We start from the raw sequence: 15,724 nt of genomic DNA on the forward strand, positions 1-15,724 counted from the left end.
GGATTGCTCTCTGGGTGGATTCACCCCCACGAAGAGCAGCAGACTGCAATAGCAGGCAGGTTAACCGTCCCCTGCCTGCTTCCCCACACTGTGGGCAAATACAAGTAGAAGGAGACAGGGGGAACCCCAAAGAATAAGGGGAGCCCTGGTGGTGGGGGAAGGAACCAGAGGCAGCTGTAGGAGGGAAGCCTGGAATGGGGGGGGCAGGATTCTTACCTTTCAGTCCTCCATGTCCCTGCTCCAAACTCAAGCTAGCCCTAACAGCCATCAACATTTATGTGGTTCACAGTGTAAGGTGTAACAAGGCCTATACTTGTTTCAATACGTTAAATGGTATCAGAACAGAAGCTTGTTCAAAGTCAAACTTCAGTGAAAAATGTACAGTTTGAGCCCTGTGACTGAAACACAGAAGTACAGAAATGAACCAGAGGCAGATATGGGGTATGGGCACCGTGACGTAAAATTCATTCAATCCAAACTCCATACACACTTTGAGAGACAGTTAAAAGATCACGTAGCAAAATAAAAATCTATACTGGTTCAAGACTCTAAGATGCATTTTCTCCCATTGGTTCGTCCAGGTTTATATATGTAATACTCACCTGGCATCACTGCAAGTTGTACGTATGAAACAGGGCACATTGACAGAGTTGCTGTTTATTATTACTGAAAGGGTGATGCATACAAATGCCAGCTCACTGGGGCAAATTCTTCACCCTCATTTGTTGTCATGGTGGGTTGTTTAGCAACAGAATTGGAAGCACTAAGTGGCTGAGCATGAGCAAGACAAAGGAGCAATGCCCAGGGGAAAATCGATTTTCCCATTCCTCCCCCCCACCCAGGACTACAAGTGGGTTTGCTAAGAGTTGTTGGATACTATTCCAGCAATAAAAGTGAAGAAACCTTTCTAAACTGTTCCAAACCATCTGACCAGCAAGTGACTTGGCTCCCCAAGCCAATCCTCAAGCCAAGCCAATCCCTTGAATGGCAGTGATATCAGTATATGTGCGTTTAGGACTACTGAATTTTTTAGGAGTCTATGTGCATCCTCCTACATGTACAGTAACAAATAGTAACACGTAACAATAACAAACAACAAAATGACAAGTTATCCCCTTTCGTTTGTAAAGTGTTCCCATTTTAGAAAAAAAGGAAAACGTAGCACATGCAGAAGTGAAGGGAGTAGATTTGCAAATGCAGACAAATCTGCATTGATGTTCAGGATCATAGACATCAGGTCAAGGTTAAGTGAGCTTGTTGCAGTCCAAGTATAGCCGGAGCATTTTGCAGGTGGTGCTGCGAGGAACCATGCTCCACTGCAGCTCTTGTGGACTCTGTGAACTCTGTTCACCATGCTAACAGTATCAGTATCTACTACTCCATCCCGATTAGTTATTAACTTTAAGTCAGAAATAAGAAGTGCACCAGATATCACTGATCTGGTCTAAGGGGTTACAGAATTGGATCAAGGTTATATATTGTACTAAATATTTTAATAAAAAATGCACTTCAGTAGGTATATCTTGCTGTTAAACACTTATTCTGCTTATTGTTTTCTTTGGAGGAAAGAGTAAGCAGGCACTAAACAGGTCAGCATTTGAATTTCATGACAAGCCAGAATGAGCTCATCTAATATCAATTATAGCCATAAATGGTAGAGATGTGCACAGATCAGATCCCTAGATAAGAACATTCCTGGAGCTTTGGAGGATCCATGCTTCACAAGTGACTTCGGGTTATGTAACAAGTTGCATCAGAATCCTAACTTAGACCATCCTTTAGTTTTAGAAAAGTTCATATTCAATCCAATTGTGCCTCCTGCTAGAAAATAGCTTTATTCCTAAATTAAAATACATTAGTGATCTATTATCTGGCAGGTTTTTCAATAAAAGTAAGGAATCTTGCATCACACTGAGCAGTGCTATATAAGGACAAAAGAGGAATAAAATGTGAGCGGATGTATAACTTGAGATGAAATACTGGATTGAAAGTCACTTTTCAATTTTGTGGGAAAAGAGTCAAGTCATGGCTTGTTAAAGGCTTAATGAACACTAAAAGCAACATGATTAGATTGATCCAAAGCCCACAGAAGTCAATGGGAATCTCTGTGTTCATTTCTAATATTGTTGGGTCAGGTCTTGTTTGTACCAGTTCCCTGGACTGGTTTCCTGAGCTGAGTGAAGGGTTCTTGTTCTCTGCCCATTCCTGCATACCTAGTCAGCAGAACCATAGCTTTGATGGCCCATCTTTGATAAGGTCTGTAAAATGGACTTTTGGGAGCTCTTTCTGTTGTTTAAGCAGTTGTTGGTGTTAATAATAGAAGTATGTAAATAATGTGGAGATTGGTGAGCCCTGGGCTTATGTGTAGGCTTATGAACATCTCAGACTCTGCCTTTATTTTGACTTTGTAAATCTTTTTATTTTAATCACTGTTTCCTTTCAAAGGATGATACCGTTGCACTCTCTACCTGATGTATTCTGGGCCCATGATCCAGCCTGGCTTTGCTACACTGTAAAGTTCTGTAGGGATCAGAGTGAGTTCACATATGTGGAGGGCAAGACTTAAACAGGAATAGCTGGTGAGTATGAATGTACTGGGCACATCTACATGTGCAATTACTGTGTAGAAATAAACTCTGGTACTTACTGTTCTTGAGTTTATTGCTCCCGGGAGCACCGTTTGAACATGCACCTGGGACCAGAGCACACTGAGCCAGGGTGGAGCAACCTCAGCTGGCAGGAGGTCCCAGAAGTCAGCCTGCCAGCCTAGGGCTGGTCCCTGCCACCCCAGCTCAATGTCCTGCAGAGGGGGTGGCTGGGTCATGAGGGTGCTCCAGTGTGGGGCTAGCCAGCAGGCAGCCCATGCACTAAAGCACCTTCATGCCCCAGCCAGCCAGAGCGGTGTCTATATGTGTGCTGCTGTGGAGTAAAAAGCTCCACAGCAGGATAGTATTTGTAAATACAAGTACTATTTTGCTGCTGAGTTAATTAGTTTACTCCAGCCCAATAGGGACACACATAGATGCATGAAATTTGCTGTGGAGCTAATTAGTCTACTTCACAGTAATGTCTCATGTAGATGTGCCCACTGAGTCAGACATATAGCTCACCTATTCTGTGTCTTATCTCCAACTGCCAGTGCCACACTCTTCACAGAAGGTAAAAATAAATCTCTGGATGCGAAGGTAATATGACTTGTGTGCATATTCTTTTCAGGACATGGGGTGGTGAGCAGGAAGAGTTAAGAGAGGAAGGTGATTACAGTTGAGTGTGACTAGTGAGTGAGTATGGGTGGTGTGTCTGACGAGGGGAGATAGGTAGGTGTGTAATTAAGTACAGCTGAATGAAATCATTGATGCTTCATGCATACGGTGATATCCTCCATTGGCAGAACAAACAAACAAAAACACATTGAAGTCAATGGAGTTTTCTGGACTTATGTAAATCAAGAATTTAGCCCAGGATGCTTGAGTGTTTTTGTCCTTAGGCAAAATATTTTTTCCAGCATATTGTTTATTATTCTTGCTATTATCAGTTAGGATGATGAAGCAGTGGATTTACCAAAGAACCATGCGACAGGCCATAAAATAAAACAGCGGCATGCTTGAGAACATCCAAAGTAGCAACAATTTCATGTAGGAGGAATATAATCTTCAGATTCTGAATTTGCTACAAACATACTACATATGCAGGGAATCAGGGACCACTGGGAAAGGGCTGGGAAGGGAAAATATTTTCAAAAACAAAATGGAAAATGCTTCTTGATGTCCATTAAGCATGGTAATGTAATACTAAGAGGGCTACTATGCTGAACTGTTATCTGGTCTGCTGTCTCATTTGCTTCATAGATATTCTCTTAAATCAATAGCACTCAGATTGATTTTTCTAGTCCAATGCATTCCAGTAAAAAAAAAATTCTAAGGTGTGTCAGCTATTTTTCTTTTGCCCTGGGGACTCTGATAACCTTTCATTTAGGAAAATATTGGTAGAAGCTAAAGTACACACAGATAATGAACCCATCAGTTTGTGCCACAACATGACATTGAATCTTCATGCAAACTAGCATGTCACAATTCACAAACCATTGTGTTACAATGTTCAGACCCTATTTAGTAAGGTAAAATCACCAAATGGGCATGCCCTAAATCCATGTAATACTAGAAAAGCTATGCAGTGCAGCAACTTCTGTTGAAGTTACTTAGTATTTACCATGAGCCACAATGACCCCAATTTATCCATGCTTGTGTGTGGATTTAGTGGGTTCCTACAGTTTCCAACATATATTTCAACCATGATGTTATATTGCTAATTGATCACATGTTACTGCTGTCTGATGTAGATTTTTCTTGCCAGCCTTTTAACATGTTAAGGTAACAATTGGTTTTAATTTGGTAAAGTACATTTTAGTTTACTCTTATTTTCTTTCTTCTAGACGCTCACTCCATTACATTTCACAGACCAGTATTCTCTCTTTCTTCCTCATTCAGAATTCAGTCATTTTTTCAAGTGACCTGCTAGGAATACACCAACAGGCTTATATTTCAAACAAACAAATGAAAAACAAGTAGTCCAAAAACTAGTCTAAAAGCTTGAGTCAGAGTTAAATATAAATCTTCTTGCTGTTCCCATACCCCTTCTACTGAAGAGCCGAGATAAATCTTACTCTTCATTATAATATGTCTTTCAAATAGGTCTCTGTGCCTACTGCTGCACTGTGCTACCAGGTTCTGCACTCATGTATTTGACTTATGACTGTAAACTTGGATTGCACTGACAAGTCAGTTTTAAAAGCCAATTCAATATAGGAAATGATAGTGTTTACTATTACATGCTATTACTATTCTGCTTTCAGGCTGGAGATAGAAATTGAGATTTATTACCCTCATCTTGTAATGTAAAGAAACAGGATGTATTCTTGTCCCATATCCCAAGATTATTCATTCACAACAGTAACAGAAAACATAGAGCAGTCTTTGTTGAGAAGCCATTAGTGGATTTCTACACCTTCAAAATCTTGTTCTCTATTGCAGAATGTGATAAATATTCTGAGCACAGTGAAAACTAGCATGTGAAAAAGGTTTGGGAAATAATGTACAATTATGCATCTTCTTAATACCATCATGTTGCTAAAAAAAGACTTTTCAACACCTACCAGAAGAATAGAGTGATTTAAATTATCTCTAGCGCTTTAAAGAATTCTGCACTTCAGAGTTGTACATTTCTTATTACATTATTTACTTGTTAGCCCATTTGTCTACACCAAGTAACAAGTATGTTGTCTTATAAAGGAAAAGAAGATATGGTAGGATTTTTTAAATCAGCATTTTGTTCTCAAAGACACCATTGTGTATCTGTAGTCCCTAAGCCAATTCACTCAATAAGTTGCAAGGTTCACAGTGATGTAGCCAAGAGTACAGCAGTGGGTAGTGCTTAGAATGCTTTGGGGGATTTGGTATTATGTTTTGTTTTGCTCACAAGCCACATCAGCCCAGCTCTATTTTCTTGTATCTCAAAGGAAATCACTCAGTTCCTAAGCTGAGCATCTGTCCCATGTCAGTGCCACTCAGTAGACATTAGTTATTCCTCTACTGAGTCTGAAGAACAAGTAGGCAATGCCATCTAATTCCCAAACATTACCTGAACATAACCATAAACCTTGTGGGACAATGGCAGGTTACAGTCATTATGAAATAATATAATGCATGCATGCAGCATTTAGTTTGTAAAGCATTTAAATTATAGTTAATGTAGAGCAAGACAATATTTTAGTAAAAGTAATACACATTATTGCCTCCTCTGCCTTTTCTATATCAATTTATCTGGCTAGAGCACTCGATTTCTAATATCCAGTGAAGAAATGTTACCCCAGTGTGATAAATAGGAAATTCTCCTGTGCACTTGGCTGATATAATTTTAACTGCTACTAAGAGCAGGACTGGAGAATTTATGTTACAGAACCAGGTGTTTGTACCTGCATTGTAGAATAAATTGGCAAGGTATTTCCTAACTACAAAGTAGCTTTCCTGAAAGTAACGCTAACTCTTTGTAATTCTATTTGTTTGCTACGTGATACATTATGTTTACTGGGAGAGATAGGAATTCAGGATCCACAGCATCTGGCAGGAAACCATTTTCTTACAGGAACAGACCTTTGCCTGTGCCATAAAATGACCCACCACTGCCAGAATATTGACTAAAGGCTTTAGTGAATCAGTGCTGAACACACTTAGCTACAAATGTGGCCAAGACAAACTCAGCTAAGCACCATTTTAGAAACTCAGCTAAACCCAAAAGTCCCAGTCATTGCTCTATAACTGTTGAAAAGCACCAAGCCCCTTTAGGGAGCTGCTGGAAGTTCTTGTTTCCTCCTGACTTCATTTTAAGTGCTCCAGGCCTCCAAGATCAGATTTTCAATATGTAGCTTTGACCATAATTCCTTTGAGCATCTGCTCAGAAAGCAAGGCAGAACACAAGAGAACGCTTTAAGTAAAAAGTAAGCTGTATAGAGCTGATTTTGCAAACACTTTCTTATTCAGTCAGTTCTGTTCAAAGCAATGAACTTTGTTGCATAGATACAAGTGCAGGATGTAAGTATACGTTATCATAGGCTAATAAAAGCACTTGGAATTTGAGAAGGGGCTGTTTTCTACCTATGTTGCTAAGACACTTCCCTCAGAAGGAAATGTAGAGGGGAATTAATTTATTTTATAAGATGTAGATTGAGAAGAACTAAACATCCAGCACTGCTTAGTCAATTAATCCATGGGCAAGTGTGCTCACTGTTTATCTAGTCCTTGGTTTTTAGTCCTGAGAGGTGATGCAAAGCCAGCAGTCAAAAAAAACCATGCGTTAGCATAGCAAGAAACAGTACCTGAACAGTACCTTTGATGGCAGGAGGCGTATACACACTCTGCTTCCTCTGCTTAGGGGAGGCAGTCTGCGACTAAAAATGAAAAAGAGGTTTCAGTAGCAATGTCAGACAATTTCCCAACTGAAAAACCCTTTCTGCTACTGTTTCTTCAGTTACACAGTCTTTCTACATCCCGTTTTTTCCAGCCTGCCCTGATATTGCTCACATAGCTTTATTTTCCATCTGAGTTCCCATTAGTTCAACTTCACTCAGTGATAAAGAATATGGACAATTATTCTCATGATATGGATAACCTTGAGATGCTCTACACATATAGCAGAGAGATTTCTTGTAGAATGTCTCCTTGAATAAGGTAGTACTAGTTGTCTTATGTTACTTGGAGCCCTATTAAATGGAAATATCAGTTTAACATCAGAGAACAGAACACAATCCTCTCCAATGAAATATTTTACCTGATACTAGTCAAATTCTGTAGTAAGATCATTCCTCAATCAACTCCATAAAAGTACATACACATAAAAATCCAGGTTTCAAAACAGGTTGATATCCATAAATAATACATTTTTACACCTCATATTCACTCAGCATTCACAGAAAAGTTCATGAAGAAATATTATTGTATACATTGGAAGGCACTCTATATATGAGTGACAATACATATATGAAGAATCATGATTACATATTAAAAAAATACTTCTAAGGAAAATGGGGTTTTAGTTCTTGGATAAAATAGGCCCAACATTATTAATAATACTTTTCATTGTAAAGAGTGTTTTTGAGCACCAGAATAAAATAGACTATACAACTAGTATTCCATGTAAAACTGATATCCTTTTACACAGATTTACAAAATGCAAGGTTTATTTTAATCCATATTCAAGGAAAGGTAATGCAAAAAATTGGAAGTCCTACAGAAAAAGAGCCTTGAGACTGCATTTTGGATTTCTGAATCCCTAAAGAATACTGCCTATGTACAGATATCATTTATGAATAAAAGATACGCTGCATTCAAAGAAAACTATATGGGCATGATGTTTCTACTAGGAGAACCATTGTTCACCCAGTAGAAACTATAAGCATACAAGCATTCATGCAATTTCTCCCTAGGGAAACATGCTCTCTCTGGAAAAAAGATCTTCCAGATGTTAACCTAGAAAATATCCCCTCTGAGAGGAAGCTCTCTCTCAAGAGTGAATTCCTGTAATGCTCCTTTCCTGCTCTGGTCCAGAGGAGGGGACTGGAGCATTAGAGCAAAGTCCCCTACCTATTCCTCAGTCTGGCAAATGGGAAAAAAAAAAGGGAGCAGATGAACCTTGCTTCCCACCTGCCCCCTAACCAGACTCCCAGCCTGTGCAGTGTTGGGAAGCTGAGGGTTCATGGTAGTGGACTCACTTGAGTGACGTGGGTGGCAATTTTGAAGTTGGGGTGACTGAAAGCCAGGGCTGGGAAAGCTCTCCCTGGTGCAGTTTGCCAGCCCATAGCCCTTAAATGCAACCAGTTTTGCAATTTAAAAGCCATGAAGTTGGAAACTGGTGGCTGGGAGGCTGTCCACAGCCCCACTTATCCACACATCCCATTTAGGCTACACACATGGTAATTTAAGAGCTCCAGTGCCTATTGACAGCCCCCAGGCAGGGGAGTGGACAGGCTGTCAAGTAATGGGCTCTCTAAGAGTGGAGTTGACCCACGGAGCAGACCTGTAGTGCCCCCTGGCTAGAGAGCTCTGAGAAATTCCTGCTAGTAAAAATGAACGCTGACATTCATCACAGACTAGAGAGATGCCCTCCAACACACATACTTTCCAATGGCTTCATTCACCCCCAGAATAATAAATATAAACATATAAATGACATGCTGTAACAAGTTGATGTCTCAGGGCCAGTCTCAACATAGGCCCACCCACTTGCTTCCGCCCATCTTTCCTGCTGTGCCTTGATGTTCTTGATTGTGTAATGTTAATCAGATGGGAGGCTTCCCCTTTACCTGCCGTGATGATAAGGGCCTATGTACATGACTCTGACCTTCCCTTATCATGTCCCATGCCTCACAGATGTTTCATGGCCTAATGCCTGGCCTTATCATATTCCTACTGGGCTCCAAGCTCCTCTCTGGGCCTTCAAGCCCCATCCTTAGGCTCCAAGTCCTGTCTCCTGGCTTCAAGCCTCTCTCTGAACTCCAAGCCCCATCCTCAGGCTCCAAGCCCTGCCCTTGGGATCCAAGTCCCTTTATGGGCCTACAAGCCTCTTCCCTGGGCTCCAAGTCCCTTCCCTGGGCCTATAAGTCCCTAACTATGGGACTAGGGCTCCAAGCCCCATCCTACTTGCTCTCTGAGCTATTACCCTTTATCCCTTTCTCTGGGAGCTTCTCCCAGCTGCCCAAGACTCAGGGCCCCACCCCCCTAATCGGACCTCAGACTCCATTGTGAGTCTGGGCGTTGCCTCAGGTCCCTCTTCCTGACCTGGTCCCTGCTTCAGTACTTGCAGTAAGCCTGGGCTCCCCCTGCATTGATCTAACTACCCACCAGGGACGTGGGGCTGGGGTTACCAGCTGCCCCTACCCATCTTTCACTGTGGAGGTAGTTGGCCTGGCATTTCTGGGGGACTGTCCTGCCACAGACAGTCCCACCAGGCCACCCTTTCCTGGCAGGGTGCAGTTTCCGGTCATGCCTGGGACCAGGAGCCTCCAGCCATCCCCAATAGCTCCTCTGAGTTGTACTGAGCAGCAGCTTAGCCAGTGGTGTCTCTCTGGCTCCTAGCAGCAGACTGCTGCCCCTGCTGTTCAGGGCCCAGCCCTTATATATAGCAGCTGGCCTCTGTTCCCCAAGCAAGCATCATTGTCTAATTGGGATAACAGCCAGCTGCAGGCTGCCTGGTTGCAGCCCACATCCCTGGGAGTAACAGAGCACTCTGTGTTCTGTTACACATGCCCTAAAATGGATTTTATTTAAAAGAGTTGCACTGACATTATTAAGATTAGTACAACCCTAAAACTGTTTTTTACAAATGGTCTACCATTCTAGTTCACAGTATATTATAATATAATGATAACCCTGTAAGTAAAACAGTACAAATCCCCTAAAATGAATGTAGTTACACACATATCAAGATGTTTATTTCATAGCTTTTTTTCCAAATAAGAAGGATAGTAAGCTATAATGCATCATATTAGAACTAATTTAAGATACAAGTACTTGGATAAAATATGAACCCTAACAGATATATGGGTATAAAATCTACATAAACTAAACTTAAGAGATCTGCTCTTTCTTCTAGTTAGCTTCATATTTAATCATAATAACATAATGGAAATTAATATTTTTTTAAATATTCACTATAAAGAACTCGCTGCATTTCTCTGGGTACGTGAATATTGTATATAATACGTTCTTTAAGAGGTTTAGTCATTCATTAGAAATTAGTTTAAGTTCATTTTCAGAAACAAAACACTTTCTCATAAACATGGACAAGACTATTACCTTATTTTAGCATAATGGATGGAATATGTTGTTTATGAATAAAAGATCTGTTGTATTCAAAGAGAATTATTTATACTCATTGTGTGATGAGACATTGATCTTCATGCCAGTAAGCCTTTCTAAATCTGTATTTGGACCCAAATTGGAAACAATCAATGCTGCCTATTGCTATTTAAAGCAATGACTGCTTCTCAAAAACACCAGTGAAAGAGAAAGTGAAGCTGGGGGGGAAGAGACATGAAAAGGGAAGCTAACCTTGAGAAAGGTTGTATAGTTAAGGTTTAATATAACACTGATAAGATTACCCTTGATTTTAATGGGCATCAGGTCTAGGCCCTGCACCATTTGTAGCAATGGCACAAGGGCTAAAACAAACCTGTTATCCCTATACTCACTAGGGTTGTGAGAAGCTTCAGTCCCTGATTCCATTCCGCAGATTAGGTAGCTGAATGTCTGAATCCGAATCAAATCAGAGGACCCTTTAATCTATCCGAATCAAATCGGAACCCCCTGAATAGATTCAGCAATTCAGATGTAGACACAGCTTTAAATGTTTTCTACATACCTCTAGGTAGCAGGGGCTCATGAATGCTGAGATGCTGGGGCACCTGGAGTGTCCCACAGAAGCATGGGGGGCTCCTCAGCGTGCTCAGCAGCAAACCCGGAAATGGACCAGAAGCACTTCTGGTTCACATCTGGGTTTGCCAGAGAGCCCCCTTCCGCCCCTCTCCGCAGGTTGGCAACTGGTGCCTCCTGGGTTTGGGAAGGCACTGGGGTCCCCCTGCAGCCGATCACCGAGCTGCACTCCCTGGTAGACCCAGAAGTGGACGAGCAGTACTTCCAATCCACTTCTGGGTTCATCACTGAGTAGCGCCCCCCCACCCGCATTCCTGTGGGATGCTCCATGCGCTCCAGCATCTCCGCGATCATGAGACACACCTGCTACCTCAAGGTACGTATGAAAAACTTGTAAAGCTGTGTCTATGTCCAAATCGCTGATTCCTTGAATCGGCATTGACTCTTCAGATTCAGATTAGGCCAAATAAAATCAGGGACAGTGATCCAAAACAACAAATCAAATCACTGTCCCCAATTCAGGCTGAATCCAAATAGAATAGGGCCCAGTTTGCACACCCCTACTACTCACCAGTACTACTGAATAGAATTTGCTCTTGCTACATCAGCCTTAATGGAGAGTAATGAATAAGTTGACCAGAATTGAAAGAGGAATAGGAACGTGTACAGAGCTGATAGCTAGAGGTTGGGCCATTATAAACAACTGTATATGCCAGCAAGGTAAGTATTAATATATTTCAAAATGGGTGTTAAATAATAGTGTTTTAAAAATGTTTCTAACTTACTTCTCCTTGTGAGCTGTTCGTTCTCTTCTCATCTCTTTCTATAAAAGGGAAAGGGAAGAATTAGAAAAAATGGGCAAAAAAGTGTCTTAGGGATAAACATTGAAGACCATAGCACCACTCAGCAAGAAATAACTCTACAGATTTGTATCTTTACCCAGTCCTGCCTTTATGGCCAAGTCATCAAAAGCAGTCAGGCACCTCTCTCCTATTGATTTCTAGGGAAATTAGAAATGAGAGTTAAGTGAAAAAAAAGTCTTTGAGGTTCATAAGTGCTTTGGCCAGATAGTCAAAAGAGCTCAACACTCAGCAGCTCTCCTTAAGAACCCTGTGTACATCTGGGTGATAAACTCTGTTGAAAATCAATAAAAAAAAACTTTTTATTGTAACCCATTTGTGACTGGAACTTCTTTTTTCTGTTTGAAACATGTAACACATGACTGGCACTACTGGAAATTGAAAAATAATAATTAATGATTTCAAAACAATGGATTAATCTAACATAATAGAAAATAATGATATTGCTACAGAGCATCTTTAATTTCACATACAATTACCAAGTAATCTAGAATATATTCACATGTAATTTTGCTGTTTCAAGGTTTAATGCTAGCACACTGACTTAGGTTCAGATGTGATCATGGGGAATTTCCTTATTGCACGATTCTGTCAGTTTATTTATAGAGGACTGCTGTGATGCCAGAAAAGGCCACTACTGTTTCTACAATAAAGTAAATACTTTCAGTAACCTAGCTACTCAATCATGATAACATATATAGTAGAAGAGAAAAAAAATTCTTAACCCCTATTGGTAATCAGTTTATCCCCTGTTGTATGAGAATGCATTGCCTTTCTAATGGAGTCAAAAGCTTGCATACTGTTAATAGTCAGAAAGTGAGTCTTCATTTCTTGGGAATGATCTACCAGTTACTGAATGATTTTGCTGCTGAGTAATTATAAAGTTCTAGAACAAATGACACTAAAATACAGTGAGACCAATACATCCCCATGGACACCCCCAATCATCTTTCCTGCTAGAGAGAGAGAGAGAGAAGGACAGAGAGAAGAGATGGGAAAGAGATTAATGTATCAGTCAGGATTTATTTATGTATTTGAAGGTATTTTCTAGAGTATCCCTCACTGTTGTTATCAAAACACCTGGCAAACATTAATGAGTCACTGTAGTTCTTCCTAAAATAGATCTCCTGCTGTTAACACTACTAACTTCCCATGTTATGGAGAACAAACCAAAACAGATAATAAATATTAGAATTAATTATTTAAGGAGGAGGTAGCATAACAGAGCAGATAGGCTACCATTCTAGAAGTCATATGGCTTGTTCCTCCAATTGACCTATTATGTGACCTGTTATGTGACCTTGAGTAAATTCTTATCTCCCTGATTTTCCTGTTTGTAAATACAGATAGTGATACCCACTCTTCTTTGTAAAGCACTTTGAGATCTAAAGATGGAACATGCAAAAGGAGACGTTGTTGTGGTGATGATTATTATTTTATATATGCAAGAAAGATGTCAGACATTACTTGGAGTTCTTCATGACAAGATTTGCAGAATCAGGACCCTGGATTTTGAACCTGGAATTTGAATGAATCCTGACCTCAAAACACAGCAAAAGCTTACTTTTGACACGTATCTTTCTGAGACCCCCAACCTGTCTAGATTCATGGGCTTATCAGCAAACTAAAGCTGAAATTTAGATTGGGAATAACACCTGCAATAAGGTTTGCCTGGTTTCATATGTATTTCCTTAAGGCTTGTACAGCTCTTATCAGGAAAGATTGCACTTATAAAATTTCTTCTCAACAGGATCACATTAAACCTGCCAGCACTGGACAGTGCTGCTAAACTTTCCTGTTTGTCTTATTCACAGCAGCACTTACCTAGCAGTCAGTCATATGAACATGATTTACCTGTATATCTAGACACAGTGCCAAATGCCTAGCAGAGTTGCATTGTCAAAATTTAAGAATGTACAAATTAAGACTATGAAACGACAGTGAAATGGAGAGATCCAATACCAGCCTTGAGAATATCCACCGTGGAGCTGAGGAAGACAAATTCAAAGCAGTTGTTGAGGGCAGCATTCAGTGAATTAAAGAGTAAAGGGAAGGAAGCAAAAGAAATGACAGCTGGAGAACTAGTTGGAGTCAAAGATGCTTTTTTAGAAGATGGAGAGAACAAGGCATGCTTGTATTTTGAAAGGAGCATGCCAGAAGATAGTGAAAAAATGAAGCACAAGAGGGGGAAAATAAGGAGAACTAGAGCCAGGGAGATGAAGTAGAGCTAGTGGACAGTTTGGAGGTAGAAGGCAGACATAAACTTAATTCTTACTGTATGGGCAAAGAGAGGATTATGAAAATGGAGAAGTTACAGCTGAATCAGAACTGAAGGAGAAAAGAAAACTGGTACATTTGATATAGGGGGAGGAAAAAAATAGTAGTAGTTAGAGCCAGGTGACCAGGCAGCCTGACGGCAACATCATCATAGGACTGCCAAGAATCATTCAGCTGCATGGCAACAGAAGCAGAAGCAGAAACCAGAGATGAGCCAGAGGTAAGAGATAGATTTTATGATAAGCAAGAAGAGCAAAGGGGTGCAGAACAAAATGCAGCAGTGAACAGCAGAGAGCTACTGTACCCAGGGAAATTTACTGGAAGAATTATACTGTATAATTAGAGTACTATTGCTATAGAGTTATACCCATGTGGATGAAATTGAAGAGTTCCTTTTCCCAATGTAGCTTGGAAAGCAATGTAAGTCCGATTCAGAGAAGGGTACTCAGTCCCAAATTATACCTATAATTTCCCATAGAGAAAAGCTATGAGCCAATAGATAAATTGTGGGATGAAAAGGCAGGGAATAGGGTGAAAGGAATATAATTATGTGAACTAAACAAAACCAAAGATCTCTGGCTCCTTACCAAAATGCTAAATGAACAATAGAAATCTGTATGTGTGCATTCTTGTGGTGATTTGGTTTGAACTTCTAAGCCTCTGTAAACTCACTTAAGGTAAGCAATTTGATTTATTTACTAAATTTCTCTTTACCATATATACTGGCTTCCCTAACTGAGCCAGGGCCAAACCCCAAGAATCTAGCCTAGTGGTTCATGACTTGGTTAGACTCAAGGCACCCATTGTTAGACTCAAGGTACACCTCAGAAAATGCCAGCTCTTGGTTTTCACTTATTTCTTGACTGAAAAAATAACAGAGTAATTATTCTGTTGCAAAAAAACTCCAAAAGACTGCAATAGGTCAAAATATTTTTGATACTATGGTTTCCTATTTGAAATCTCTGGGTTCAGTATGTGAACCCTGACATCCCAAATGAGAATTGCTGTTCTAGCACCATCCAATCATGTTCTGCATGCATCTTCCACAATTAAGCAGTGGTTATGGCTTAAAGGGGCCCTGAATGTATGTTCCAGCCAAAGGGCATCCCAACACCTCTCTAAGCCACTTCCAGTGCCTAATTGCAAGACTAAGTTATGCAGAGAGTAGGAGCAAGTGAGTAGGGTTTGTTTCTTGGCCAGCAGTCCTGGATTCAGCAGGGAGGACATGAGATAGCATTTTGGTGCTAATTCTCCTTGAGAGAATTGAAGACTTAAATCATAAATATTGGAGCTGATTTATACGAACAGATAAAAATCCTCATACTGCATTGGAGTCAGTAGCAAACCCTCCTTGGCTGATCCAGAATCGAGATTCCATCTATAATCTTTCATGCTTATTTTAGGTTGTTGACCAATGTTCAGTTAAAGGCGAGATGGGATCTGATTCATGAGTCCAACTATCATGCCTCTTTCCAAGCCACATGTGTATGGCAGGAAGTGAGACTGTGGATCATATCCTATTGTCCTATCACAGGGGTTTTCAATGTTTTTAAGGAGTGTACACTGGTGGCAGTGGCCAGATGCAGAGCTGGGGGGGGGGAAGGGGGGCGCTCAGACACAGAGTGGGGAGGGGTGACCACGAGCTTTCCCTTCCGCCCCAGCGTC

At 40.6% G+C, this 15,724-nt stretch overlaps 1 protein-coding gene across 2 annotated transcripts in view; it reads right to left on the reverse strand.

Moving 5' to 3' along the window:
- PPP1R1C (protein phosphatase 1 regulatory inhibitor subunit 1C) overlaps positions 1–15,724 on the reverse strand; it is a 95,728-nt gene that overhangs the window by 44,374 nt on the left and 35,630 nt on the right. Inside the window, exons 3-4 of one of the 2 annotated variants that reach the window (XM_019554604.1) lie at positions 11,708–11,745; positions 6,883–6,943 (exon numbers count right to left, since the gene is read on the reverse strand). In XM_019554604.1, coding sequence (XP_019410149.1) covers positions 6,883–6,943; positions 11,708–11,745 — 99 coding nt within the window. Of the gene's footprint in view, positions 1–6,871; positions 6,944–11,707; positions 11,746–15,724 lie in introns of both variants that reach the window. The other variant, XM_019554605.1, reaches the window with a different exon arrangement.

The sequence above is a fragment of the Crocodylus porosus genome, unplaced genomic scaffold, assembly GCF_001723895.1.
Source record: "Crocodylus porosus isolate Cpor-Errol unplaced genomic scaffold, CroPor_comp1, whole genome shotgun sequence".
Taxonomy (NCBI): domain Eukaryota; kingdom Metazoa; phylum Chordata; order Crocodylia; family Crocodylidae; genus Crocodylus; species Crocodylus porosus.